The sequence below is a fragment of the Apiospora phragmitis genome (assembly GCF_038363925.1).
Source record: "Apiospora phragmitis strain CBS 135458 chromosome Unknown utg000001l:1.0-2902119.0:1.0-2906034.0, whole genome shotgun sequence".
In the NCBI taxonomy this organism is placed as follows: domain Eukaryota; kingdom Fungi; phylum Ascomycota; class Sordariomycetes; order Amphisphaeriales; family Apiosporaceae; genus Apiospora; species Apiospora phragmitis.
Window position 1 is genome coordinate 111,697 of NW_027117399.1, and position 27,600 is coordinate 139,296.

At 35.8% G+C, this 27,600-nt stretch overlaps 5 protein-coding genes across 5 annotated transcripts; 3 read left to right on the forward strand and 2 right to left on the reverse strand.

Annotated features, from left to right (window-relative positions):
* Positions 1-500: 500 nt before the first annotated feature.
* On the forward strand, positions 501-1,699 carry PG994_000033 (uncharacterized protein; the record flags this gene model as incomplete). Its single annotated transcript, XM_066851442.1, has 3 exons — positions 501-1,187; positions 1,245-1,408; positions 1,534-1,699. 3 exons carry the CDS (start codon positions 501-503, stop codon positions 1,697-1,699), a joined length of 1,017 nt encoding a protein of 338 aa, XP_066722074.1.
* A 16,995-nt stretch (positions 1,700-18,694) lies between these two features.
* Positions 18,695-20,277, reverse strand: PG994_000034 (Glucokinase Glk1 protein; the record flags this gene model as incomplete). The annotated part of the gene is made up of 4 exons (XM_066851443.1): positions 18,695-19,307; positions 19,375-19,979; positions 20,039-20,118; positions 20,178-20,277. 4 exons carry the CDS (start codon positions 20,275-20,277, stop codon positions 18,695-18,697), a joined length of 1,398 nt encoding a protein of 465 aa, XP_066722075.1.
* A 601-nt stretch (positions 20,278-20,878) lies between these two features.
* On the reverse strand, positions 20,879-22,238 carry PG994_000035 (uncharacterized protein; the record flags this gene model as incomplete). Its single annotated transcript, XM_066851444.1, has 3 exons — positions 20,879-21,679; positions 21,741-22,135; positions 22,202-22,238. 3 exons carry the CDS (start codon positions 22,236-22,238, stop codon positions 20,879-20,881), a joined length of 1,233 nt encoding a protein of 410 aa, XP_066722076.1.
* Positions 22,239-22,400: 162 nt separating this feature from the next.
* Positions 22,401-24,213, forward strand: PG994_000036 (zinc finger transcription factor ace1; the record flags this gene model as incomplete). Its single annotated transcript, XM_066851445.1, has 5 exons — positions 22,401-22,686; positions 22,742-23,065; positions 23,119-23,296; positions 23,350-24,034; positions 24,109-24,213. The coding sequence occupies 5 exons, from the start codon at positions 22,401-22,403 to the stop codon at positions 24,211-24,213; spliced, it is 1,578 nt and encodes a 525-aa protein (XP_066722077.1).
* Positions 24,214-25,565: 1,352 nt separating this feature from the next.
* On the forward strand, positions 25,566-27,373 carry PG994_000037 (uncharacterized protein; the record flags this gene model as incomplete). Its single annotated transcript, XM_066851446.1, has 4 exons — positions 25,566-25,807; positions 25,861-26,109; positions 26,166-26,313; positions 26,447-27,373. The coding sequence occupies 4 exons, from the start codon at positions 25,566-25,568 to the stop codon at positions 27,371-27,373; spliced, it is 1,566 nt and encodes a 521-aa protein (XP_066722078.1).
* Positions 27,374-27,600: the final 227 nt, after the last annotated feature.

Consider the following 27,600-nt stretch of genomic DNA (forward strand, 5'->3'; position numbering starts at 1 on the left):
GCTTTCTAGTTCATTAGGGTTAGAAATATACGAGCTACCCCTATTCGAGAATCGTGGATGTGGAATAGGGGTAGCTCGTATATTTCGTCAGAAGGTCAAATGGATATTTCCCCGCTTTTCCGAATTTGTCATCCTGGGACTGGGAAACCTTAATTCCGAACAAAGTCTTGCACTTCATTTGCCACTACGACGGTAGACAAAAGGAGCATTTGCCCTATCACGTACCACGAGATAAAGTTTCAGACCGACAGGGATGGGGCGAAAACCAGTGCCATATTAGCGGATCTTGCCTCGGCTAGTTCGGCGGATCCTGCGGAGATCCTTCCGTGCCGATTGGATACAACTCTATTCCGACTCCATTCTCTCAACAGCGTATTTGTTAATTTAACCCATCAACTGCTGGACACTGGTAGCCGGTAGCTTATCTGCCACTGCTTGATCATTAGCCGTACTTTGATCCAAACTGACACCCTAGAACCTACCACGCTGCTCAAAACGCCATGGCCGACTATTCTATCTATGGGGGTCCTAGCGAGGACTGGCTGGCGGTGGAAGCCGATCTCCCCGCTCTCCCCACCGGCCTGCCCGTCACCGAGCTGCAGAGAGTGACAAATGAGATGCGCTCGAAGCGTGCTCAGGTCGCCATGGTAGCGCTTGCGGACAAGGTCCAGATCCAGGACCTTACCATCAAGGCGCGCGATGGCTACTCGCTCGAAGCCCGCACCTACCTGTCGGCGGAAGCGGCGGCGGGCGACCCGCAGCAGAAACGGCCGACCTACCTCCACCTGCACGGCGGCGGCTTCCTCCTGGGCACGATCGACTCGGAAGACGCCACCTGCTCCCAGATGGCTCTGGAGACCGGCGTGCTGGTCCTCAACCTGAACTACCGGCACACGCCCCAGTACACGTACCCGACGGCCTGGCACGACACCCAGGACGCTTTCCTGTGGATCCACCAAAACATCCAGGACCTGGGCGGCGACCCCGCAAAAGTCCTCATGGGCGGCATCTCGGCTGGCGCCTGGCTCACGGCGTCGCTCACCATGGAGATGAACGGTGGCCGGCTCGAGCGGCTCGCGGGCCTGCCCCCGCTGGCGGGCCAGGTCCTGATGATCCCGCCCACGGTGCACCCGGACTGCTACGCGCCGCAGCTGCGGCGGCTGCGCGCGGGCGCCGTCTCGTCGTACGTCGAGAACGAGTTCGCGCCGCTCCTGCCCGCGGCGCGCGGCCGCCTCTTCTGAGAGCTGCTCCGGGTCCCGGACCCGCGCGAGGACGACACCAAACTCAACCCGGGCAACGCCACGTTCGAGCAGGCGCGGGGGCTGCCGCCGACTACGTTTGGCGTCTGCGGACTGGATCCGTTGCGGGACGAGGGGTTGCTATACGCTGAGCTGTTGACCGAGGCGGAGTGAGTATTAGCCAAGTTGTATCCATCCTCCCTCCTTTCCTATCCAAGCTCCCTCTCAGCACAACTGCCGTTTTACGCCACAATATCGAATTTTGGCTTAATACTAACTTGTATGTGCTCGTCAGCGTCCCTACCAACATTCACGTTTTCAAAGGGCTGCCTCATGGATTTCACTCAGCCGGAAACAAGCTGAAAGCCTCGGCTCATTGGGCCACTGTGATGCATGGCGGAATCAAATGGGCCTTGGAGCAGCCCAAGGCCAGTGGCAAGTTTGATGTCACTGTCTGGTAATATCTATTTCTCCTATGGCGTAGATGTTGGTAGAAATTCCAACCCAGACATAAACACATTAGAGTTAGAAAAGGAAAAGCCCAAAGAAGGTTCCAGCTTAACGTAATGGGCGTTCCTTAATGACGGCATACTGCTTACACCTGGGCTCCAGGGAATATAACCAGTATTGGTCCTCTACATACCTTTGTAGGCCTTGAGTCAGACCACGCTATCCAGGCATTATGGCGAAAAGGTGTGAGCCTCGCATTAAGGCAGCAGTTAGCAGTTTTTAAGTATGCGACTCCGGACCTCGTAGTAAATAGACTTGGTCATACGACACCACTAAGGTAGAAATAGTCTAAAGTAGGAGCCTTAATAGTTATTTTATTTACTTAAAGTCACTTTTTTAATAAGCATTTAATTATTATTCGATTTTAAAGCTATAGTTAAAAACACGCTGTCGTACCTTTAAGGTTTAGCCTCTTTTTTTAATTAAATATCGCGTTGTTATATACTTTTATTTTTACTTAAATATATATACTTAACTTTTTTCTTTTTTATATAATATTAACTATAATATTTATTATATTTAATTATAATTATAAGTTTAATTTAACTTTTTTAATTCTATTTTAATTAAACTTTATTATTATTACTATTTACTTTTTACGTTATATATTAATCTTTATATAAATTATATTAAAAATAATATTATTTCTATTATTAGTTCTAGTTTTATTTAAAGATTTATTACTAGTAGATTCTTTATAGTTATAAAAGCTTCCTTTATTTTTTAAAAGCTACTTTTATTTTAATAATATTCACTTACTCGAAGCTATATTAGTATCGTTACCGCGCTATTACCTTTATTTCGAACATACGACATTTCGACACTTATCTCTTTTAATTATTTATATATAATAGCGAAACCACGTTAATATCGCAGCCACATTATTAGCTTTTATTTTAAATAAAGAAGGACTTACTCTCGTCTCATCTCTAGAGGTTAACGCAGCTACCTTAGCTTCGAATAAAGGGCGTTTTATTTTAATCTTAATTAATTAGTTATTAAATGTCGGTGGCTTTTATATAGTATCGCAGTTAGCTTACGGTTAATTTAATTTTATTAATTTCTCCGCGTGTATTTATCGAGAGCGAATAATAGAAACTAGAAGTAATATATATAACGTACCTTATAAGCGAAATAACTATATATATTAGAATAGCAGGAACTAAGGTTTTCTATATTACTCTAAAAGGGGTGCCACGTACCTGCGCGTACGAACCCCTTTTTAGTTTTATTAAGAGGGGTATACGATACCCCTCGTAGCTTTTATTAAAAATAAAATATAAATAATAAAATATAGTAATATAACCTCGATTAAACCTAGAACCTACTTATATATACGTACGAAAGCTTATTTAATATTAATTAATAAGAATAAAGAGACGGTTTTACGCCCTTATCGATATAAGGGCGACCGTGCTAAGGAGCCCCGAGAATTTCCGCCCATTAGAAATTCGGAGGAAGAGCCGAATTAAATTAATCGTACGAGGAGGAACCCTTTTTCCCGAGTATATATTATAAAGAGGAGACCAGGTTCTAAATTATACGCGAGACTAGCTAAGCTATATATAATTATATACTTAAATAATTTTATTATATAATTTATAAAACGATAACCCTTATTAAAATAGAATTAATTACGGTCGGCGAATTAAGACCGAGCTTAAACGTATTTAATTTAAATAAACCGATAACCTTAAACGCCGAACTATTTATATATAAAAAAGGTTTTTAAAATACCGGGATCTTTTTAATAATTTAAAAAAGAAACGTTAACCTCGCTTTTTAAAAACTTAAACCTTTAAACGTACTCTTTAAATAAATAATACCCGAACTATTTACGATATACTTCGTATAATACTTTTTAAAATATTATATATTAAAAATAAAGGGGACCTCTTTTTAAAATCGTTTATTACCGAGTTCGACGAATAGACCGAGCACTAATTCGGTTAAATTAACCGTATATTTTAAAAGGAGCTTTTTAATTATTTTAAAAAATACGGAGTTAATATATTAATAAATGGATCCTTTAAAGCTAAGCTCGTAAGCTTAATATTACCAGCCGCTCCTATATAATAACAGGACCGACTAATAGAACCGACTTCGGAAACCCGAAAAGAGGATGTTCTATACTCTTCCCGAGAATAAACAGTCGAACAACCGCCGCTTAAACGAGAAATACCCAGTTTCCGTACGGAGCAATCGTCCGCAACACTACGGGACACTTTAGGCCCGATAGCCCACCCTGGATTCCTAAATACCTAAGCGTTATAAAATATCGTCCCTTTTCTTCCTTAACTCCGGTACTACCGGACTAGATTATACGATTATTTAGTCTAGCGTATATTATAAAGTACGATATCTCTCTAAACCGAGTTATTTATAATAATAAAATCGATTAAAAATAAATTCGTTACTTTTTTAAAGGTATAAAAAAAAGAAAAGAACTATATCGATAAGCTATATAATATTTTTTATAATAAAGTATAAATATTTATTAAAATATACCGACGGCTAGATATATTAAGAGACTAATACTATACGATCTTCTTAAACATTCTTTCTAATTATACGGAGGTATTTTATTTTAATTATATCGGACCCGAAAATAAATAAAACAAAATATATCACTTTATAAACTCGTACTTTAATATAATAATAAACTACGTATAATATTTTACGGATTAAATAATAACCTTTTTTATATAAATAAAAAATAAAAACGCCGAAAAACAACTTATCGAGGTTCTAAAAATCTTACTAAATAAGCTCTAACTCGCATAACGAGCTCTTAAAAAAGGATTCAAAGGAGAGATCGCTCTCTATACCTTAGTCGTACGAGCCTACCGAGGAATTCCGGAGCTTATACCAGCCCTTATTAATTAAAAACTAATATATAAAGCGTTATTCTTAAACCTTCGCGTATCGTTAAATATAATAGCGGATTAAAAGCTATCGGAATAATATCTAACGGAGGAACTATATTAAAACCCGGTTATAAATACGTACTTAATTAATAAACGGTTCATAAATAACCGTATAAAAAAACCTACTAGTTTATAATAATAAATTACTATATAATAACCGACCACTAGAATAAGATAGGAATTAGCGACCTATAAATATATTTTAACCTAAGCTATTATATAGGAATTAATAGTTCGAATAAAAAACCTACCGAATTTACTATAAGTAAGGCTATTAATTAATAAACTACCTAGTCGAAAAGCGAACCCGTATAATGATTTAATACCTTTAAATATATAATAACGTTAAAAAAGAACTCTTTATTTAAAACGAATACAAGGATTTCGTCCGAAACTAAAAAAGGAAAAAAAGGAGCTAAAAAATAACGAAGAGGAGTACGACTACTTTAATTTAAAAAACATATAATAAAACATTACTTACTTAATAAACACCGCGTTCTACTTCCGGCTTATTAACGAGAATATCTACTCTTTAAAAATTATTATATAAGCCGACTAATTTAACCTTAATAGCTCGTATAACTAAACTTATTAAAAAAAGCTCTAAAATACCGTCGCCGCCCTGCTTTTAATAATCAAAAAGCCTTAAGCAGAGGCCTACGTACGAGAGAACCTAGATATACAAATCGATTAAACCTCGAAGAGCGCCGAAATTAAGTTCGGAAGCTTAAAGCTTATTTCGTTAATTAAAATAATTAACGTATAGAACTAATTAAAAATAACTAAGTATTATATCTTAAATATTATAACCCTTTTTTTATTTTCGCTATATCACGCCGACTAGCTTAAAACGTATTATAATAATATCCTTAATCTTATTATATAAAAAAACGGCGAAATAATCCTTATAATTAAAAAATAAGGATATCTATTTTTTAATACCGGCCGTATAAAATAAACGTTATATTTTATTAAAAAACAGTTTCGACACCTCTACCGATAGTTTAAACACCCTCGTATAAAGAAGCTCCATACGCTCTTAAAAAACGCCGGCTACGATAACATCGACCCTACTATTTTTAACGAGATCTAAAAGTTCTGCTCTCAATACTAGTCGCACGATCCGGCGTTATAAAGATTTAAATTCTTACTATAGGATAAATACGACTTTAATTACGAGATTATTATAAACGTTATCTATATTAATAGATAAAACGTACTCCACGTAATCGATTCGAGTATATCTTTTTAAACGGTTATTTACTTATATTTATTTAATATATAAAATATTTAGAATACCTTTTATAAATATTAAATATATATATATATTAAAGACTTTTTAATTATATCTCGTATAATCCAGGTACGTATTTTTAAAGAGAATTTCGAAATTACTTATAAATAAATACTTATTAAAGTTTATTAAATAATAAATAAAGTTAAACGAGCGTATATTTCGTTACGTAAAACTTTCGATATTTTATAAAAAGATTTCGGTTATTAAATAAATACCGAAATAATACTTGAAATAATTATTAAAGCTCTAAATAATACGGCTGGCCTCGACGGCTTAATATTTATTTTACTCGTATTCGGAATATACCCTCGCATCGACGAGAACTTACTACCGTTACTAAAGATCTAAATACGAAAAAAAGCCGTATAAAAAGTAATAAAGATACTCCAGAAGATATATACGGATATTAATATTTACCGAGCCTTAAATACCCGGAACGGACCGGCTATCCATAATATTGTAATACTCCCGCTCCGAAATAAAGTCCTAATCTAATAAGAAAGAGAAAAATAAACCGGACTATATAAAATAGCAGTTATTAAAAACCGTATAATCCGGGTGGACACCCCGGACAGCCCGAAAGCTTTTCGAGTAACCTAAATTAAGCCGTACTACCGGGAAAAGGCCGGAGAACCGCACGACGAGCCGGATATATAACCAGATCCGGAATAGCTCATAAATACCCTAAATACTGAACCGATAGCCGAGGAAATTACGGTAGTTCCCGTATAACGTAGCCGGGGATAACCTAGAAAATATTTACCCCGGAACGTTTTAACCGCCGTATTTTTTATTTAAAAAAATAAGAGAATTATAACTTAATAATTAAGCTTTAATAAGACGGCGTTATTATCTCGTTTAAATATTTATTTTAAGAATTTAACGTAGAAGAGATTAATAATCTCGCCGTACGAAAAGTTTTCGAATTTATTTAATTCGACCCGGGTAAGCACACCGGCCGGGGAATTTTTATAACACGGCTCGTATAAAAGATTAAAGGTAAAATTACGAAGCCGTATAAGAAATTTAAGCTCGTAATATAAGGTTACGAAGATATAGAAAAGGAGGCTATTTTAACCCAGTTATTAATAATCCAGCGGATAAGCTAAAGACTTTTTTAAATTTTCGAACTAACCTTAATCCGAAACTTTAATATATAAAGCGAGTTACGTAATATTATATAGGCGTATATTTAATCGTATAATAAATTAAACCGACTAATTTATATATATTTACTAGTAAAATTAAAGATTTAATATCTCGAAAGGACGTTATTTTAAATCGTATTACCCCTATACGGATTAATAGAATCAGGATTTTATTAGTTTAAAACGTATTATAATTATTATATACGAAATTTAAGAATAATAATTTTAATATATAACGCTTATTTATTAATTATTATAAAAGGACCGGACATTTTTAGTATTATAATAATATAAACTATCGATACGTTCAGCTTTGTTATAGCCCTCTTTTCTTAGAAAAAAGAAGAAAAGTTAATAAAGGAATAATTTTATATAAAGCTAAAAAGTATCTTAACCGAAAATACGCTAATCGAGTTTAATAGAGGTAAGATTTAATTAAATTTATACGATATCCTTTTTAAGTAAAAAGGATAAGCTAATTAATTAAAGCTTATCGATTCGAAAGCTATCGATAAAAATTAGTAATATATCTTTTAACGTGTAAAAAGAGTATATTTAACTTTTATTTATTAATTAGAAATAGCGTACAACTTATTTATCACCGCTTAAATATAAACTTTAAAAAATAAGGATATTAAGAACTTAAACGAGCGTATTAATTAATAGATTTAAAACTCGATATGCGGCCTAAAATATATCCCGCTTAACCTTTATTATATAAAGATATATACTTTTTTTTTATTAACGGCTCGTTCGAGAATACTAAGGACTTAATTTCTTAACTTAGATATCTAATCTTATTAAGTTAGGAAATAAATTATATAAAAGATTAGTTCGAGATTTAAGGTAATATTACTTATTAAAGCTTGACGAAATATAAAAGAATTATACGGAGCGTATTAGTTAACGAATTATACGGCACGATTTCTAATATAAATAGCGGTATTATACTAAGTATTACGTTTAAAAGAATCGTATAAACCTTAAGATTTTAAGATATATTAATAACTTTTTATATAAATTCGAAATCTTTTTATAACTACTTAGTTAAGCTAGGTATAATAAACGAAAAGAGGCTTATAATCGATATTATATCCTTTCGAAAGTTATACGAAAAAAGGGAGATCTTATAAATCTATTATATCGATAGTAAGGATAACCCGGCAGACGCCTTTATTAAGGTATCCTTAAATAAGGCCTTTAAATAAATAATCTTAATAAATAGCCTTACCGTACGTATAGAAGCGTATATTAAGAAGTTAGACTCGTATATTCCCGATAAAATATGACGTATCGCGATATATAACGGCACTTTTATTATTATTATTACTTTTAAACTATTTTTTTTAATTTATAACGAGAAGTAATATATATTAATATATAATAACTTCCCCTATTATTATTATTATTATTAAACGATTAAAATAATTAATTAAAGGGACTTATTATTCGATAAAATTAATATTAAAAAGGTATAATATTACCTATACGGCTTAAGCAAGCACCGAATACCGGATTAGCGTAACCTATCCGTATAAGACCCTCGAGAAGGGAAGGCCCGTATTTAAAAAGGGGAATAGGCTAATTTTATCGCTAAAATAAAAAACTGCTAATATTAGAATAATAAGAATTAAAGTTTTTTATACTATTTTAAAAAAAGTATTATATACCTGCGCGTACGAACCCTTTTTAGTTTTATTAAGAGGGGTATACGATACCCCTCGTAGCTCGTACTAAAAATAGATATAAATAATAGAATATAATAATATAACCTCGATTAAACCCGGAACCCACTTACACGTACGTACGAAAGCCTATTTAATAAAGATCTCGATATTTTAAAATACTTTTTCGTATACAAATACTTCGAGGTTTAAAGTCGTCGGTTTATTTAAATTCGATATATCTAAGCTCGATCTCGATTCGTCGACTATAACTAACTCTATTTTAAAAAAGGTTATTATTTTATAAATCGTAGAATAAGGGTATTTAAATATATAAGTATATATAGTTTAGCTAGTTTCGCGTATAATTCGGAACTTAGTCTTTTCCTTATAATATATACTCGAAAAAAAGGGTTCCTCCTCGTACGGTTAATTTAGTTCGGCTCTTCTTTCGAATCTTTAACGGGCGGAAATTATCGGGGCTCTTTAGCATGGTCGCCCTTGCGTCGGTAGGGGCGTAAAACCGTCTCTTTACTCTTATTAATTTATAATTACTTTATATAATTATTAATTAATATTAGATAAGCTTTCGTATATACGTATAAATAGGTCCCGGGTTTAATCGAGGTTATATTACTATATTGTTTTATTTATATCTATCTTTAATGCGAGCTCCGAGGGGCGTCGTATACCCCTTTTTATAAAGTAGGAAAGGGGTTCGTGCGCGTAGGTACGTAGCACCTTTTTTAAAGTAATATAGATATCTAGCTGTTTTAATACTTAAAATAAAAGAGTTATATCGGCTGCTTTTTAAAGATAAAGGAATTATAATAATAATAGTTACCTTTATTAATTTATTCGTTAAACTCGATAATATATTTAACGTAGTTTATAATTTAATTAAATATACGGTTTAATTAAACACTTTTTAAAACCTCGTATAATAAAATATAAATTTATTTAATTATTACGTTTAAAATTAATTAAAACTATTTAGAATTATTTTTATTAAACACTTTTATATTATTTTAATAAATACGAGTATTATAACCGGGCTTTCCGTAAATTTTATAGCGTTATAAGCGCGGTTTAAACGTCTTTATACGACTACTCCTTTTTCGCGATTTGTTTTATAATTACTTATGAACGTTTTTTTAAAACTATAAGACTTTTTTAGCTTATATACGAAGTAATTTTCTATTTTATAGCCGTTTTCTTTCGTACGGCGGCGCCGGCTAAGTATTTTATTTACTTTTCGTAATATGGTTACTTTACTTTTTAAAAACGCGAGCCGGTATATAACCTGCGTTATACTTTTCTTAATTTAATTAAGTTTAATAAAAATTAATATTAAAGAGTTATTTTAATATTACGCGATTCGATTTATTATGTATTTAGTTTAAAATAAAACTTTAATTAAATTATTTAAAGTTTTTAATTTTTAAGGTATAAATAAGTTAAAAGAGGTCGCCGGAAGCGTTAACGTATATAGTTTTATATTTAATTATAAAATAAGATATTCTAAATTATATAATATTAATACTACTTTTTAAAAACCTCTTTAAATATTTAAAACGGTAAAAATCGCTTATAACGCTTTTAAAATATAAATAATATACGCCCGTATAAAACCCTTGATTTCTTTCTCGTATAACCTTTTTAATATATAAAAATAACCGATATTAAAAAGTTAAAACTTATATAATAAATAAAAAAGTATATAAAGTATAATAATCGAGTTCTTTTTATAATAAAGCTCGAAATTTATTAAATAATAACTTTTATAATTATTAAAAATTAATAAATAATAAATACTTTTTATATAAAACTTTATATATTTATTAAAATATTAAATTTAGTTTTCGCTTTTTTTATTCGTAATTTAGCCGTTTTTAATAACTGCGATTATTTAGTCCTTTAATAATAGGCTGTTTTCGTATTAAAAAGAGAGGTACGTTTTCCCGGTAAATATAATATACGAAGGGATGGCGTAACCGTACGATCCGACGCTTTAAATAGTTATAACCTATTCTTAATTTTTTTATTAAATTATTTTAGGCCTCTCGTATCGATCGGAGGTGGTTACGATTATTTTAAACGAGATTTAGCTGCTAAAAAAGCCGGTCTCGTCGAAATTATAAATATCCTCCTTTTAAATCCTATATTTATTAATTATATTTCGTACGAAAATAAACTACGCGTAATACGCGTCGGGATTTTTATAAAGAACTCTTTAATAATCGATTTTTCGATTAGAACGCGTCCGGAGGTCCAATTATTATTATATAAAACTAAAGGCTTAATTAACGCCGACGCGTCCCGCGTTACGTTAAAGGAATAATTAGTTCGCTATATCTTTAATATTACTTATTTAAAGAGAAAACGATCGCGAATTTAATTCGATTATATATTAAACTATTATATTTTTTTCGAAAATAATAAGCTTTTATATTAATAATCGTACATCTTATTATAAAATACCGCCGCGATATTAAAGACGTAAAGTTATATAAAGAATATTATAAACTTGTATTATAAAACGGAAACTTAATTTAAAACTATTTCGAAGCGCTTAAAACATTAATTATATATCGCTTTCTTTTTAATTACTACCTATAATAAAATAATAATAAAAAAATAAAATAAAGTTAGTTGTTAAGAATTACGAGAAAATAGTTAGTTAAACCGTGTGGTTAATTAGACCGTGGGGTACGTTATATTTAAAGTTTTTAATTTCTTTAGTATATATACGCTCGAAATAATTATTTATTATCGTTAATCGATTATATATAAAAGTTCGCTTTTAAAATAAAAAGCGTTTAGTTTTAATATAATTAATAAAAAATATAATAATTAAAAAATATAATACTTAAAAAATGTTATTTTAACTATATATAATTAAATTTATTCTCGTTTATATATACGAATATATTTAAACCTTTTTCACTATTAATAAAGTTAGAATATAATATTAATAATATAATATATAGTTTTAATAAATTTTTAAAAATAGGTAGTTTCGATTGAAAAATGCTTTAATTACCTTTACACCTTTAAAGATTTAAAAGTTAATCTTTAATTACTAAGCTTTTTTAAATTCTTTTAATTCCTTTTTACTTATAATTTATCTCTCGATATCCTACGTGAGCTTCTTATAAAAAATATATTACCGGTATTACTTTCTAACGTTATTTATACGTTACTCTTATTTCGTTTTAATACTTTTTAATAATAATAAAATTTCGTTTTTATTTCCTTATCGTTTAACGTAGTCTATAAGCGAAATAATTATATAAGCGAATTAACCACATTTGAAGACTTCGTATAATAAAGTATAAATTAATTCCGCTATAACGTATTTAATATATTAAAATTAATCGGAATCTTTATTACTAGATATATCTATATCGTTTTAATAAGTGCGCGTATTATGCCTAGGCTCCCCGTAGATTTTATAGCGCCGCGGTCGCGTTTTAAGCCTTCTCGTATAACCATTACTCCGGCGTAATTTATCTTATAACTATTCATTAATATCCCTTTAAAATTATAGGTTTCTTTTAACTTATATATAAAGTGATCTTTTATTTTATAGCCGTTTCTTTTTCGTACGGTGGCGCTAGCTAAATATTTTATTTACCTCTTATAATACGGTTATTTCATGTTTTAATAAAACGAACCGGTATATTATTTACGTTAACGTATCCCACAAGCGAATATCCTATACAAGCGAATGTCCTACTTTCATAAATTTCTTTATAGCTTTAACTTTTTTTTATATTTTTTTACGTCCGAAAATATTATAACTTTAAAAAGAGAGTAATATAATTCTAATGTTTTAAGCGCTTTAAGAAGACTTAACTTTAAATATACGAAAAGCTATATTAATTTATTACGTTTTATTAAAACCCTTATAGTGTAAACGAAATAATTAACCTATATAACGCGAAATATTTATAAATTTTTAAAAGCTTTTAAATTTTAAAAAAGATATAATTATTTAATATATTATTAATTTAAATACGCGATCGTTTTTTTTTAATTAAATAATATAAAAGATATAGCGAATCGATTATTTAGTTTACGTAACGCGGGACGCGTCGATATTAATTAGGCCTTTAATTTCGTATAATAATAATTAAACTTCCGGACGCGTTTTAATCGAAGAATTAATTATTAAAAAGTTTTTTATAAAAATCTTAACGCGTATTATGCGTAGTTTATTTTTATACGGAATATAATTTATAAATACGGGATTTAAAAAGAGGATATTTATAACTTTAATAAGACCGGCTTTTTTATAAGTTAAATCTCGTTCGAAATAATTATAACCACTTCCGATCGATACGGAAAGCCTAGGGTAATATAATAAATGAATTGGGAATAGGTTATAGTTATTTAGGGTGTTAAATTATACGGTTACGCCATCCCTCTGTATATGATTTTTACCGGGAAAACGCACCTCTTTTTTTAATACGAAAATAGCCTATTGCCGAAAGACTAGGTAATCGTAATTATTAAAAATAGCTAGATTACGAATAAAAGAGGCGAGGACTAAATTTAATATTTTAATTAATATATTAGGTTTTATACGAAGGGTTATTATCGCCTCTTAGTCCTGGACGGTTACAAAAGTTATTACTTAATAACTTTCGAGCTCTATTATAAAAAGAACTTGATTATTATATTTTATATATTTTCTTATTTATTATATAAATTTTAACCTTTTAATATCGGTTATTTTTATATATTAAAAAAGGTATATAGGAAAAAAATTAAATATTTTATACGGGCGTATATTATTTATATTTTAAAAAAGGACTTCCTATTAACGTTTTTAAAAGCGTTTTAAGCGATTTTTACCGTTTCGAATATACGAGAAAGCTTTTAAAGGATAGGATTTATTTCGTATAATCCGGAATATATTATTTTATAATTAAATATAAAACTATATATTTTAATACCTCCGGGGACATTTTTTAACCTATTTATTCTTTAAAAATTAAAAATTTTAAATAATTTAATTAAAGCTTAATCCTAAACCGCATACGTTCGAAACCGTATTATATAGTATTAAAATAATTTTTTAATATTTATTTTAATTAGTTTTAATTAAATTATAAAAGTTATAACGTATATTATATACCGAGTTACTTTTTTAAAAGGTGAGAATGCGATACTTTAAAAAGTAAATAAAATGTTTAGCCGGCGCCGCCGTACGAAAAAGAAACGGCTATAAAATAAAAGATTATTTCGTATATAAGTTAAAAAAGACTTATAGTTTTAAAAGGATATTAATAAATAGTTATAAAACGAATCGCGTCGGAGGAGTGGTTATATAAAAACGTTTAGGACACGCTTATAACGTTATAAAATCTACGGAGAGCCCGGGTATAATACGCGTATTTATTAAAATAATATAAAAGTATTTAAAAATAAGAATTCCGATTAATTTTAATATATTAAATACGTTATAATAAAATTAACTTATATTTTATTAAAAAGGGTATAAAAAAATAAGATATTCGCTTGTGGGATACGTTAACGTTATAAACGTGTTTTAAGCTTTCTCGTATAATTATTTTTCCGACGCGATCCGTTTTATAATTATTTATTAACGTTTCTTAAAAACTATAAATCTTTTTTAATTTATATATAAAATAATATTCTATTTTATAACCGGTTTTTTTCGTACGGCGGCGCTAATTAAGTATTTTATTTACTTTTCGAAATATCGCGTTCTTATTTTTTAAAAGAGTAACTCGGTATATAATTTATATTATAATTTTTATAATTTAATTATAACTAATTAAAATAAATATTAAAAAGTTATTTTAATATTATACGATACGGTTTTAAATATATTCGGCTTAGAACTAAGTTTTAATTAAAATTTTTTAAATTCTTAATTCTTAAAGGATAAATAGGTTAAAAAACGTCCCTAAAAGTATTAAAATACGTAGCTTTATATTTAATTATAAAATAATATACTCCGGATTATACGAAACGAGTCTTATTTTTTAAAAGCTTTTTTATATATTCGAAACGGTAAAAATCGCTTAAAACGCTTTTAAAAACGTTAATAAGAAGTCTTCTTTAAAAATATAAGTAATATACGCCCGTATAAAACCTTTAATTTCTTTTTTATATACTTTTTTTAATTTATAAAAATAATTAATATTAAGAGGTTAAAATTTATATAATAAATAAAAAAGTATATAAAATAAAATAATCGAGTTTTTTTTATAATAGAGCTCGAAAGTTATTAAGTAATAGCTTTTATAGCCGTTTAAGACTAAGAGGTAGTAATACTTTTCGTATAAAACTTAATATATTAATTAAAGTGTCGAATTTAATCCTTACCTTTTTTATTCGTAATTTAGCTATTTTTAATAATTATAATTATTTAATCCTTTAATAATAAGCTGTTTTTATATTAAAAAAAAGGTACGTTTTCTTAATAAAAATAATATACGGAAGGATGGCGTAATTATTTAATCTAACGCTTTAAATAATTATAACTTATTCTTAATTCTTTTATTATATTACCCTAAGTTTTCCGCGTTAATCGGAGGTGGTTATAATTATTTCGAATAAGATTTAATTTATAAAAAACCCGGTCTCATTAAAATTATATATATCCTCTTTTTATATTTTATATTTATTAATTATATTTTATATAAAACTAAACTACGCGTAATATACGTTAAGATTTTTATAAAAGGTTCTTTAATAATCGATTTTTTAATTAAAACGTGTCCGGAGGTCTAATTATTATCGTATAAAGTTAAAGGCTTAATTAACGCCGACGCGTCCCGCGTTATATAAATTAAGTAATCGATTCGCTATATTTTTTATATTATTTAACCGGGGAAGAAACGATTACGTATTTAAATTAATAATATATTAAATAATTAATTCCTTTATAAAATTAAAAAACTTTCGAGAATTTATAAAGATTTCGGATCGTGATCGAATTCCGCGTCGTCGGCTACGTAATATCGATTTTAAAATATAATATATCGTTATAACTTTTTATATATTTAATTTTAAATTATTTTAAAACGTTTAAAATATTAAATTTAACCTTATTTCTTTATTTTTTAATTATATATTTATTAAAAAAGAAAAATTAATATAAAATTAATTATAAGAGAATTAATTAAAAATATATAGCTCGCTTATATACGTAGCTCGTTTATAGGTTATATTAAATATAATATATGAAAGGATAGCGTAACCGAATAATCCGACGTTTTAAATAATTATAACCTATTCCCGGTTCTTTTATTATATTACCCTAGGCCTTTCGCATCGATCGGAGGTGGTAATAACTATTTTAGATAAGATTTAACTTATAATAAAGCCGGTTTCGTTAAAATTATAAATATCTTTCTTTTAAATCTTATATTTATAAAATATATTCCGTATAAAAATAAATTACGCGCGATACGCGTTAAGATTTTTATAAAAAACTTTTTAAAAATTAATTTTTTAATTAAAACGCGTTTAGAGGTTTAATTACCGTTATATAAAATTAGAGGCTTAATTAACGCCGATACGTCCCGCGTCGCGTTAACGGAGTAATCGATTCGCTATATTTTTAACGCTACTTATCCGAGGAAAAAACGATCGCGAATTTAGTTCGATTATATACTATACGATTACATCTTTTTCGGAATCCGTTAATTTCCGAGAATCTACGGATATTTTACGTTTTGTAAAAATACCGAGTTATCGGTTATAAAGGGTTATATAAAAGACTTCGTACGTTTAAACTACGCGTCGAAAATTTAATTTTAAATTATTCTTAAGCGCTTAAAGCGTTAAAACTATTTACCCTTCTTCTTAAATATTAACTATAATAGGTGGTAAAGGAATTAAGTTATAAAAGTTATTCGTATAAAATTTAACGAAAATAATCGATTCGCTTATATAGTTATTTCGCTTATAAACTACGTTATATAAATATTAACTAGTTTTAAATATTTCTCGTTATTATTTTAACGCTTTAATTTTAGAATCTAATAATAAAAGCTTTTAAAGATATTTAAAAACTATTTTCTTTTTAAGTTTATAAGTTACGCATTATTTTAATATAAATAAATAAGTTAATTAAAACGTTTTATAATTAAACTTATTATCTTTATTAATATATATATTATTAAATATAGTTTATTTTAAATATAGCTTATTTTAAATTATAACGTGGCGTTTAATTTCGTATAATATTAAAAGCTTTTTTATTTTATATTAATATAAATAAAGAATTAATATTAAATTAAAACTTATTATTTATAAAGTTAATATTATTTCTTTAAAAAGCTTTTAATATAATAAGTTCTTTATTTCTTATATTAAAACTTTACTACTTTAAGTTATTATAAAGCTTATAATATTAAATAATTTTATTTTTTATATAAAAAACCGTTCGCTTTACTTACTCTTGTTTATTACAAGGTTATATATTTAATTAAGCTTATATTTTTAATTTAAAAGACTTATTAAATAATTATTAATCTTAATATATTAAAAGCGTTATTATAAAGTGTGAAATAAATAATTATATTAATTTACGCGTTATAATAAATTAAAAGATCGTTAAAAATAAAACGTTAAGAATAATTTATTTCTTTATAATATATAAATTTTATAGTTATAAAAAATATATTTCAACTGGGTTTTAAGTAACGTATTATTATAAGTCGAATATGTTTATAATATAACGCTTTCGAGCGATTATAATTAATAGTTTTATAAGTTAAAATATTATCGAGTAGTTAAAACTCGTTTAATATATAATTATTATTTCTATTTAAGTTAATTAAGTATTAAAATATAAATAAATCTTTTGAAAATTTATTTAATAATTTAAACGTTTTGCCTTTTCCGAGCTTATTAAGTTATATACTTATATATATTAAAGTTTAATATATAGTAAATAAAATAATATATTAATATTTATTTATAAAAATATTATTATTATAAGCTATAATAAAAATAAAACTAGATAAAAATATTATTAAATTTTATAATTAATTTAGTATTAGTATTAAAATAATATTATATTATTATTATTTTATTTATTTATTTAAAAACGGTGTTTTGTAGTTTATTAATAATATTATAATAAGAGTATATAATTAATTAAGGAAAAGTATAAGACTTACATTTTTTATTTATATAAAAGTTTTATTATATTAATTTTATTAACTTTTTATAATTACTTTTAAAGTATTATATATTACGTTATCATTAATAACTTCGAGTTTTTTATAACTCGATTTTATTATTTTTAATAAATAAACTTATTTATAAAACCTTAGTAAAAGCTTTATAAAATAAGTTAAAAACGAGTTAACGTTATTATTAAACGTAATATTTTATTAATAAATAATTAATTAAAGTATAATAATTTAAAATATATACTCTTAATTTCCTTTTATAAGCTAGTTAAATAAGAAATAAATAATATAAAAAACATTATTCGAACTTCTTAATAAAATAAGTAAAGGTATAAATTAAGCGGCTACGTTTATTTAATTAACCTAGGCCTTATAAAATAAAAAGGCTATATACTTAATACATAGGCGTAACTACCGTCTACTTTACTACCTCGCTGTTGTACCATTATAAAATAAGATCCCACGCTTGCCAATTTTAGGCCCCAGAACATCGCTTTCTCTTTTTAACCTGTAATATCATGGCCGACATGGAAGCCCGGGAACCAATGAAAACAGATTGGCTGCCGCTGACCAAACCATCTTAGGACGCTATCTAAGAACGTGATGATGTTGTTATTGAAGATTTTCAACACGTATCGACAACCAAAAAGGCGTGGCGTGGTTGTTTGTGTGCGGAAAGCTGCAGTCTCGTCTCATTTTATTATATCTATAGCAATGTTTCAACTCGTTCAGATGTCCCTTGAAGCCAAGAGAGCAATGATAGCCGCTCCTACACTAGACCCATCTTTTGTGTGGCCAATAATGATGTTGCTCTCTCCTGCATCACCGATCCCATCAAGGACTTTCGGAGCCTTCGTCATATGGACCTCAAACCCTGGGTAGTGTTCTACTACACTTCCATCAACGGCAACATCGACCTTGCAGCCCCCTTTGCCCGGCCCTGTGTCTGTAGTCGCGCCTTGGGTATCCAGTAAGCGGCCCTGGATTATGACGGACCCAACAGCCATACCAGCAAGTCTTGCAGCTCGAGTACCCATACCATGAGCAATCAACTTCACTGCGTGAGCATCCTCGGTCGTCACAAAGTCCTCGGGAATCCCAAAGGTGTCGGATATCTTCTGACTCAGCACGGGTAGGCCTTTTGAGTTGTCGGCTTCTGCGACCGAAACAATCGACGAATCCACTGACCAACGCTTGGGGAGAGATGAATTGTGGGTCGCGAAACCTCTGAACAGCTGAGCCTGGCCGTCGTCGCAGAGACCCAGCACCGCCAGTCTCAAAATCTCACCTAAGAACATCCCTGATACCCTCTTCTCAAACATCTGGTTTCCTGGGTTGACGCTGATCTTGTTTAGCTCAAAGTCGTACGGGGTGACAGGCAAAACTGCGAGCATGTTATCAAAAGAACCCCCATTCGGTGCTCATGAACATGGAGCGGCTTGGAGACCCAGAAAGCCCTTCGATCGGCTTGGTCACTTCCGAAAGGGCTTGAAGGTATACACCATTTGTCCCAGTTCCAAAAATCGCATCCACCGTTGGTCGTACATGCGATGGTGGGAGGCTGTAAGCCCTGGACATGACGGTCCCAACAGCGTCATTCACCAATGCTGCGACCTTGACAGGAAGCTTCAGGATGTCGATTTCCGTCTGTAATAGCTTGCACACATCTTGATTCACGGCATCCAGAATGTCAAAGCCCTTCGTCCAATGGAGCAAGATGCCAGAGTCGAGGGCTGTTTGGTACGCCGGGAACGAAAACGTGAACCCCAAGCTCAGAAAAGGGGCCTTGTGATCGTTCGCGGCAGCATCCAACCATGACTGGTGATAAATCTTAAGAAAGTCCCGGATGCGGTTTGCAATGAAGGAGAAGAGACCCGCAGCCTGGTCGCAGGCCATTATGCTTGGGGGCACAGGCAATTGCGACTGCAGCACTGTAGACGTTGCGTCACCATGGAGCTCAACTGAGCACACCCTCAAATTCGTGCCGCCAAGATCAACGTCCAGCGAAATGCCCTGGGCAGTTGTTCATTAGTACGCCATTTGGGGACCAGAATCATCCAACCATGCTATACCTTCTCGTGGCCACCTGCTATTTGGGTGACGAAGGTGGGGATTTGGCACATGGACGGTGTTTTCTGTTTCAATCCCAGCCCTGTCCATATGTGAGCGGCGGGGAATACGAGAAAGGGATGCTGCTGCGCTTTCACTTACTAAGCTCACCGACGAAGGCGTTGGAGCATTGTTGAACATCCTCGTCGCTCAGCTCAAACGTCTTAGCTAGGCGTTTGGCGTGTTCGAGTACATGTGTCATCTCGATGAATGGCAGGGAGTTTGTACAAATCGGGAGGTGGGCGATTGTGTTTATTATGCTGAATGGTCTCGCTCCCATCAGGCTCTGTTTTTTTTTCCTACTTGAGCAATCCAATATATACCGCAGGGTGAAGGAGACTTCGCGTGTGGGATTTTAACAACGCAGTGGCTCGTCGGAAGGAATGTACAGGCTGGTATTGGTATTTGGTCACCCTAAAGTGTGATTCCTCAGTGATGGTGGGCTAGGATGGTAAGGTATCATTTTCATCTCGCCCCTTGCAGCCATGGTCGCATTGGCCAAGGCAGTGATGCAGGATAAGCACTGGCAGGTAATATGAACCAACCTCAAACCCCGCATCCTCGGGCGGTTAGTGAGTGTCCTTCCGCGAAGGGAGCAGGGCATAATGAACTGAACGTGGGGGGCCGCGCCGTGGGCCCAGGTGTTGACACGTAGATTGAGTCGTAGAGGGCGGTGTCGTTGTTTTTAAGGGAATATGACGTTCTCGCTCGTCATTACCTCGGGTAGCCAGCTACTTCCTGATAGTTGAAGTAAAGCTCTTGCCACCAAAGGAGCTAGATTCAACCGGTGTACGTATTTCAACTCAGGTAATGTTTTCCCTTGGTCCACAAGTACATCCCTCAGGGTGAGTGTGCAGAACTGGTTGCTCTGGCTGGTACCGCAGGGGCGAAAGGGTAAATTTGATCTTGCCCCCTGCTGAAGGATCCTCTATGTGTCCATAGTAGTCTGTATTGGGTAAGCATTGTTTTCGACATAGATCATCGCAGATGTTGACGATAAGCTTGCCATCGACAAGAGGAGTCGTGGCTACCGTGAATCCAGAATTGGGACTTTTCTGGGCTGTCTTCCCCTTCATGCTGAATAAGGTCGTAGCAGATTCGACTTTCTCCGTGAACCGAACACGCTTGGCTTTCGCGATTAAGGGTTGTATATTCACGTTGGCTTGGGGGGTGGCTAATTGATCATATTTTCTTAGTGAAAGCTCTTCCCAGTGCCAAGGCGGGCTGCTTTGGTGATGCCCAAAGTTGCCAAACAACACAACGACGTGTATGGGTATCTTGTTAGCCAACTCTTCGACATCTCCGTGGTTAAGAAGTTGGGATGAGTACGTTTCGACGCGCAGGTTCATCTTGTGAGGATTTGGGCAGGTGCATTTCATGGCCTGGCTCAGTGCGCTGCAGGCGTTCTTGAGCAATTGCCGAGCAACACCTATCACGCTCGCCTGCTTCGTTTTCCGAGACTTCGGTTCCCGCGCGATCCTCTTCTGAGAGAGATCTATCATGGCCTTCAGCTGCTCGCTCTTCCTGCGAAGGCGCGCCACAAGCTCGTCAAAGTCCGCCTCGGTCCCGCCGAGCCTGAGTCTGGCGAATAATGGCTGGTCTGGCTATGATGGCATACTTCAGCATGGAGGAGACAGCGATCTGCACATAGAATATTTGACTTACTGTTTGCCCGTCAGGATTCATTTCCAACTTTTCCTTCAGTTCTTTGATGATTCCGTGCATAGTCTCAGCCGTACGGGTAAAGTTCTCAGAACAATTTCCCAAGAGATGTTCTACGTTTTCTTCGATCTTCCGTTCTCTATCCCCATTGATCTCAGCCTCGTCGTATAGCCCCTCATATAGTTCTCGAAGTATCGTCTGTTCGGTTTCAATCTCAAGAATGAGAGTATTGCATGTCCGGCTCATTCCTTTTTTGATCCTTTTGTAGGCTCTGATGCCCTCAATCACCAACGGGATTGCACCTAGTATCACACCCACAACTTCAAATCCTGTAGCCATGATAGGGAAGAAGTCAAGAGTTGAACTAGTAACTGATATAATGAGTGCTTTGGTCTGAGCTACTGTTTGGTCAATGTCTCTAACGTAATTTGGTCTCAAGATTGTAGTGGAGTTGAGCAACATACTATGGAGGGGTGAGAAGTCGTGGCAGCTCTTGCCCATTGCCACACAGCCTTATCATCTTTGCAGAAACCACGTCATTCGTGAGAGGTAACTCACGTGATAAAGGCAGCTTTCTATATTCCATGGACCCCTATCAGGATGCCCCTGGTACTCCAATACAGAACTGATCAACTTTCTTGTGGCTTAAACACTTGCAAGACAATGCTGATCCAACCAGAACCCTCTAGTGGCATTGCCAGCCAGGCATCTCTTTGCCTCACAAAATTTCAGCTCATCACTGATATAGCGGCACAGGACACGAAACTATGGGTTGCAGCACCCGGTATTGAAGACCAGAATGCCCGGTTGAGAGTCTACATCAAGAACATGGGTGCGGATCGTGAAGGGAAAAGCAAAAGCTCACTAGAGTATAGACTATGGGACTCATTGAATATTCGAATTCGCGTGATGAAACTACTTGCCAGCCTCGTGGAGTTACTGGAAGATGGTGAGACATTCGGTGCGTTCGAGAGAGAATGATGAGCTAATATAGAATGTAGCAGAAAAAATCTCCGCCGAAAGCGAGACTGAGAAACTTGCAGAAATGGAAGACATTCTCAATCATATCAGCAAGACAATAACGTGCTTGATGAGGTTGTCTATGGTCATACAGATCTCCGCTCCTCATAAGCGTTTCTTCAAGGGTTCCTTCGACACCAGGTTATATGAGCCGGCGGATATCAAACATGTTGCTGAGAAATATAACAAGTCAGACCGGGAGCTACAAGAGAGAATGGGGAAGGCCAACTCCTACCGCCGCCAGTATTTCAAATACCGAGAAGCTCACCATCACCGTGTAGCTCATGGTTCCGGTCCCGATACGGAAGGTCAGAGCACTGTGGCGTCTTCTATCCCGCAGGGCCTAGACGATGATTCCCAGGTCTAGATCAGATCAAAATCATTCATGAGGATGATGCATCAGAATCGGCATCACAAACAACAGCATACGACTCCAATCAACTAGAGTTACCCCCAATCCCTGCCATGCACAAACACGGTCCCTTCGAGTGCCCTTTCTGTTACATGATCATTGCAGCAGACGGACAAAAGTCATGGGAGTAAGATATTGGTTCCACGGGGAGTGATTACCGAACTGACAGATGACCTTCAGAAAACACTTGCTCGATGACGTCAGGCCGTATCTGTGTTTAGATGCCGAATGCCCCATCACAGAGCAATATCAGACGCGCCGTGAATGGATAAAGCATATGCAACAAAAGCATTGGCGTACTTGGCTGTGTCCCAAAGGTTGTCACCAAAAGTTCAGTACATCGAAATGGTTTCGGTTGCATACATTGAAGTCTCACCCAGGGACATGGAGGTCCAAGGGTTGGGATCCAGACTTCGAAGATGCTTGCTCGCGACCCGTGGCTGCTTGGAGCAAAGAGCCTTGCCCTTTCTGTATTGACACTATCATTGACTCGGCAGATCACTACAAACAGCATGTCGGCGAACATCAGCTGGATCTTGCCAGATTTGTGTTGCCGCGGGTAGAGTATGATCCAACCCAGGATGACCCAACCCAGGATGAACTGGCCCAGGAAGACCCGATCCAGAACAGTCCGACCCAGGATACAGAAACCCCTCAAGCGCCTGTGCCTATTACCCCTGAAGTCTCATCCCATAGTTCTGTTGCCGGGCCTTCATCTGATCAGATTTCCAGACCGGAAGATAAATTAGGCAAACGTCATGGCGGTACTGGATCTCGTGGGGGGATTCATATTGGTCTTAGCACTCACAGCAAGGGCAAAAAGTCGTCCTCAAAGGCCCAGAACCATTACTTGCGCTGGAACTGTGTAAGTCCCACACCCTGATGATGATTGCAGACCAATAACCCGTACTATGATAATATGAAACTAATTGGTAATAGTCCAAGTGCGGCTGCGGAAATAACTCGGCGGCGCTTGATATCATATGCCCGTTCTGTCGAAGGGCTCGAGGGCCAAATGATGGCACTTACCCTGTTACGCCATGATTTAAGGGGGAAGAAGATGTATGCATCGCTTTGACATCCACATACCCTAGAAACTTTCCTTTGGAGGCTTTATAGGGATTTTCCGAAGAAGAGAAACGAGGACTTTGAGTTGAGTTTTAACGATTAAACCCCAGCTTATAACAAGCTGGTATGTATCATTTTGATTGCAATCTATACGATCCCAACTCCGGCCCCTTTGCAGATTGTTGGTGACATGGCTTGTAGCCCTCTGGCTGTAGCATTGCATGGGTCAGAAATAACACGATGGCAATGCGTTTTCTTCTAAGTGGCTCTTCCTACATGCGTGGGGTGGTTGACTGTTCCGCTGGGATGCTATTGTCGTCACAGCCGTGCGGAGCCACCCCTTAGGATCCGGAGCCCTTCCCATCACACGAAGTTAGGTTGCCGGTCTCTCCAACACGCCGTGATGGTGGCGGCACCGACGACACTGAGAACAGCGGGTCTCGAAAGTCTGAGCGATCATGTGAAAATGGTAGCGGGCGTGTGGTAAGGAAGTAACGAGGCGCTTCTGGTCGTATATACTCGCCTAGCAATCGCTAGGCATGTTAGTCCCGAGGATGGCGCTCTGAAGGCGGATGTGCTTCACACTAGCACATACCCGACAACTAACAGGCCTCATTAGATAGATATCACTAAATCACCAAGGGGATAGTCTGTATCATCTACAACTGGGAGAAAGGACATGTATTGCCTGCAGGACCTTGTGACGACTGGAGTTGATGGCACTACAGGCGGATTTCTGATGAGCATGTTAGACGACGACCGTAATTGGGACCTAACAGTTCACGTATAGAAATTGAAGAATGCGGTGTTCTCCAGGGCGCCATATTTTCCTGGGATGGGCTCTTCGAAGATCGTTGCTTCTCAAATCGCCCTGGGCCTCCAGAATCTTGAGATTGATGCATTAGTTTATTGCAGAATAGCAGTATTCATTTACTTCCCGCCCCTCTCAGCTTATCCTGTGCAATCCCCTCTGTCCATGGTATTGTTTGCTGAAGCCCGGGTCTTTCTCTCCTCATATACATAGGTCCTTGGTGCCTGAGTGCATACCAAATCACCCTTTCTGGGCATATGTTCACTGTATGGAGCACATAACCCCTGTTTAAGCCCTGACATGCCTCCATATCGTACTAGACCATGCTATAGCGTGCTGTCACGTTAGATAGGTTGCTCGCAGATACATACCAGCGTGGTATCAAGTTATCTTGTGTAACAGACCTAGTAGGCAGTCACGCCGAAGATATGTGCCTCCCCCTCCTTAGACAACCCCGCATTCACAGTTCGGCTTTCCGCATTACAACAGTAGAAAAGAAAGTAGGATCCGAACAGTCATGGACAAACCCAGCGGTGAGCCTGCCCTGTCCGTCAATAACATCAAGACCGTCGCCATAATCGGCGCTGGGCTCAGCGGAATCGTCACTGCCGCCCACCTGCTCCGTGCCGGCATCGCTGTCACCGTCTTCGAGCGCGGCAACCAAGTGGGTGGGGTATGGATCTACAGCGAGCAGCCAGACTCGGAACCACCATTTCCAAACACCAAACCAGCACCACTATCACCCCTAATTCCAGAAGGGTCCCCCGGGGACGAGTTGCCGCAACAGACAGGGAAAACGACGGGCCGGATAGTACCAAGCCTCGAGGCGGCAGCTCGTGCTTTCGCCCCCCGGGTCCCGCCTACACCAACATGAAGAGCCGCGGTAGCGAGAAGACCATGCGCACCACCCTTCAGGAATGGCCAGAGGGGACCAAGGCGCCCATCAACACGGAGGACGTAGTGGCGTATATACGGGACATCGCGGACGCCCATCAAGTCCGAGACAAGATCCGCTTCCGTACCCGCGTAGATGTGGTGTCATCACAGAAGAGCGGCGACGGGTAAGTTGGCGCGTTCAGACTTCGAGACTGGTCACCGGCACGGCGGCATTGAGCAGCTACGCCCAGGAAGAGCGCGAGGCCGCACAGGACTTCGACGCCGTCGTCGTCGCGACCGGCCGGTACGGTAGCCCACGCGTGCCCGATATACCAAGGCTGGCGCAGTGGAAGGCCCGGTTCCCGAGCCGGATCCAACACACTAAGCAGGTACGATTTCCAGGGTTCTTTCCTTTCATATCCCATATTGCTCGGTAGGGTTCAGTATCTAGCTCGTGGTAGAGTTGCGCAATTGCGCCTCTTGGTTTTGATTGGGCAATTACTAACGCTGAGAGGTGAATAGTACCGGACCCCCGAACCCTACCGCGGCAAGACAGTGTTGCTCATCGGCGCCTCCGTATCCGCTCTGGAGGTCGCGAACGAGCTGGTCGGCGGCGGCGGGGCGGCCAAGGTCTACCTCAGCGCCAGGCCATCTGGGATCGACTGCCGAGATGCGGTGAGTGGCGGCGACGAAAATACAAGGGAGAAAGTGGCGATGGTGGCCGAGTTCGCCTCCTTGACCAAAGATGAGCTGGGCGGTAGTGCACCGTCCATGCTCTTGAACGACGACTGCCCTATCCCAGCTCAGGTCGTACTCCAGGACAAGCGCGTCTTAGATGATATACATCATGTCCTATTCGGCACGGGCTACCTCACTAGCTTCCCCTTTCTAGGGCCGATCCTCGAACAACCATCTATGGAGCCCCGAAACGCCAATGAGACCGTAATTATCACGGCCGACGCGACAATGGTCCATAACCTCCATGAGGATATTTTTTATATCCCTAACCCGTCGTTAGCGTTTATCGGCGTTACGCACTTCGCGTCGACTTTTTCGTTGCACGATCTCCAGGCGCAGGTCCTAGCCGCCGTGTGGACGGGCCGGGCGCGTCTCCCGTCTACCGTGGCGATGCGGGCGGAGCAGACGCGGCGAAAACGCCAGCTGCAGGTGCCAGGGCCAGAGATGGCTCTAAACGGAATCTACCTGCTGGACGACTTCGTGGTCAGGAGACTGTTGGAATGGGTGAACCGGGACCTAGCGGAGGGCGGGTTTGACCCTATCTCGGGGCCGGATGCCGAGTGGTGGACCGCCTTCCGGGCTGAAAGTGAGAGGGCTCGGTCGGTTATGGGGCCGCTGCAGGATAGGTTTCTACGAAGCTACGGGGCAAGTTGGGAGCTGTTGCCGTCACTAGTGCGGTACGCTGGAAAAGGTACGAAGTCTTCGAGTTAGGTGGGAAGTCTGAGGGTACTCAAGCAACTACTATGGCTACCAAAATTTGCGAAGAAGAAATATGAGAATGCAATGAAATTACACCATGTAGTTAATGATGTTGACGCAAAAGGGGTTATGGGTTGATTTCAAGAGAGGAAGCCACATTGGATCATGATTACCTGACGAAGAAGTGTCTTGCATACTTTGATAATTTTTGGGCCACTGCAATCATTCTAATGACACTG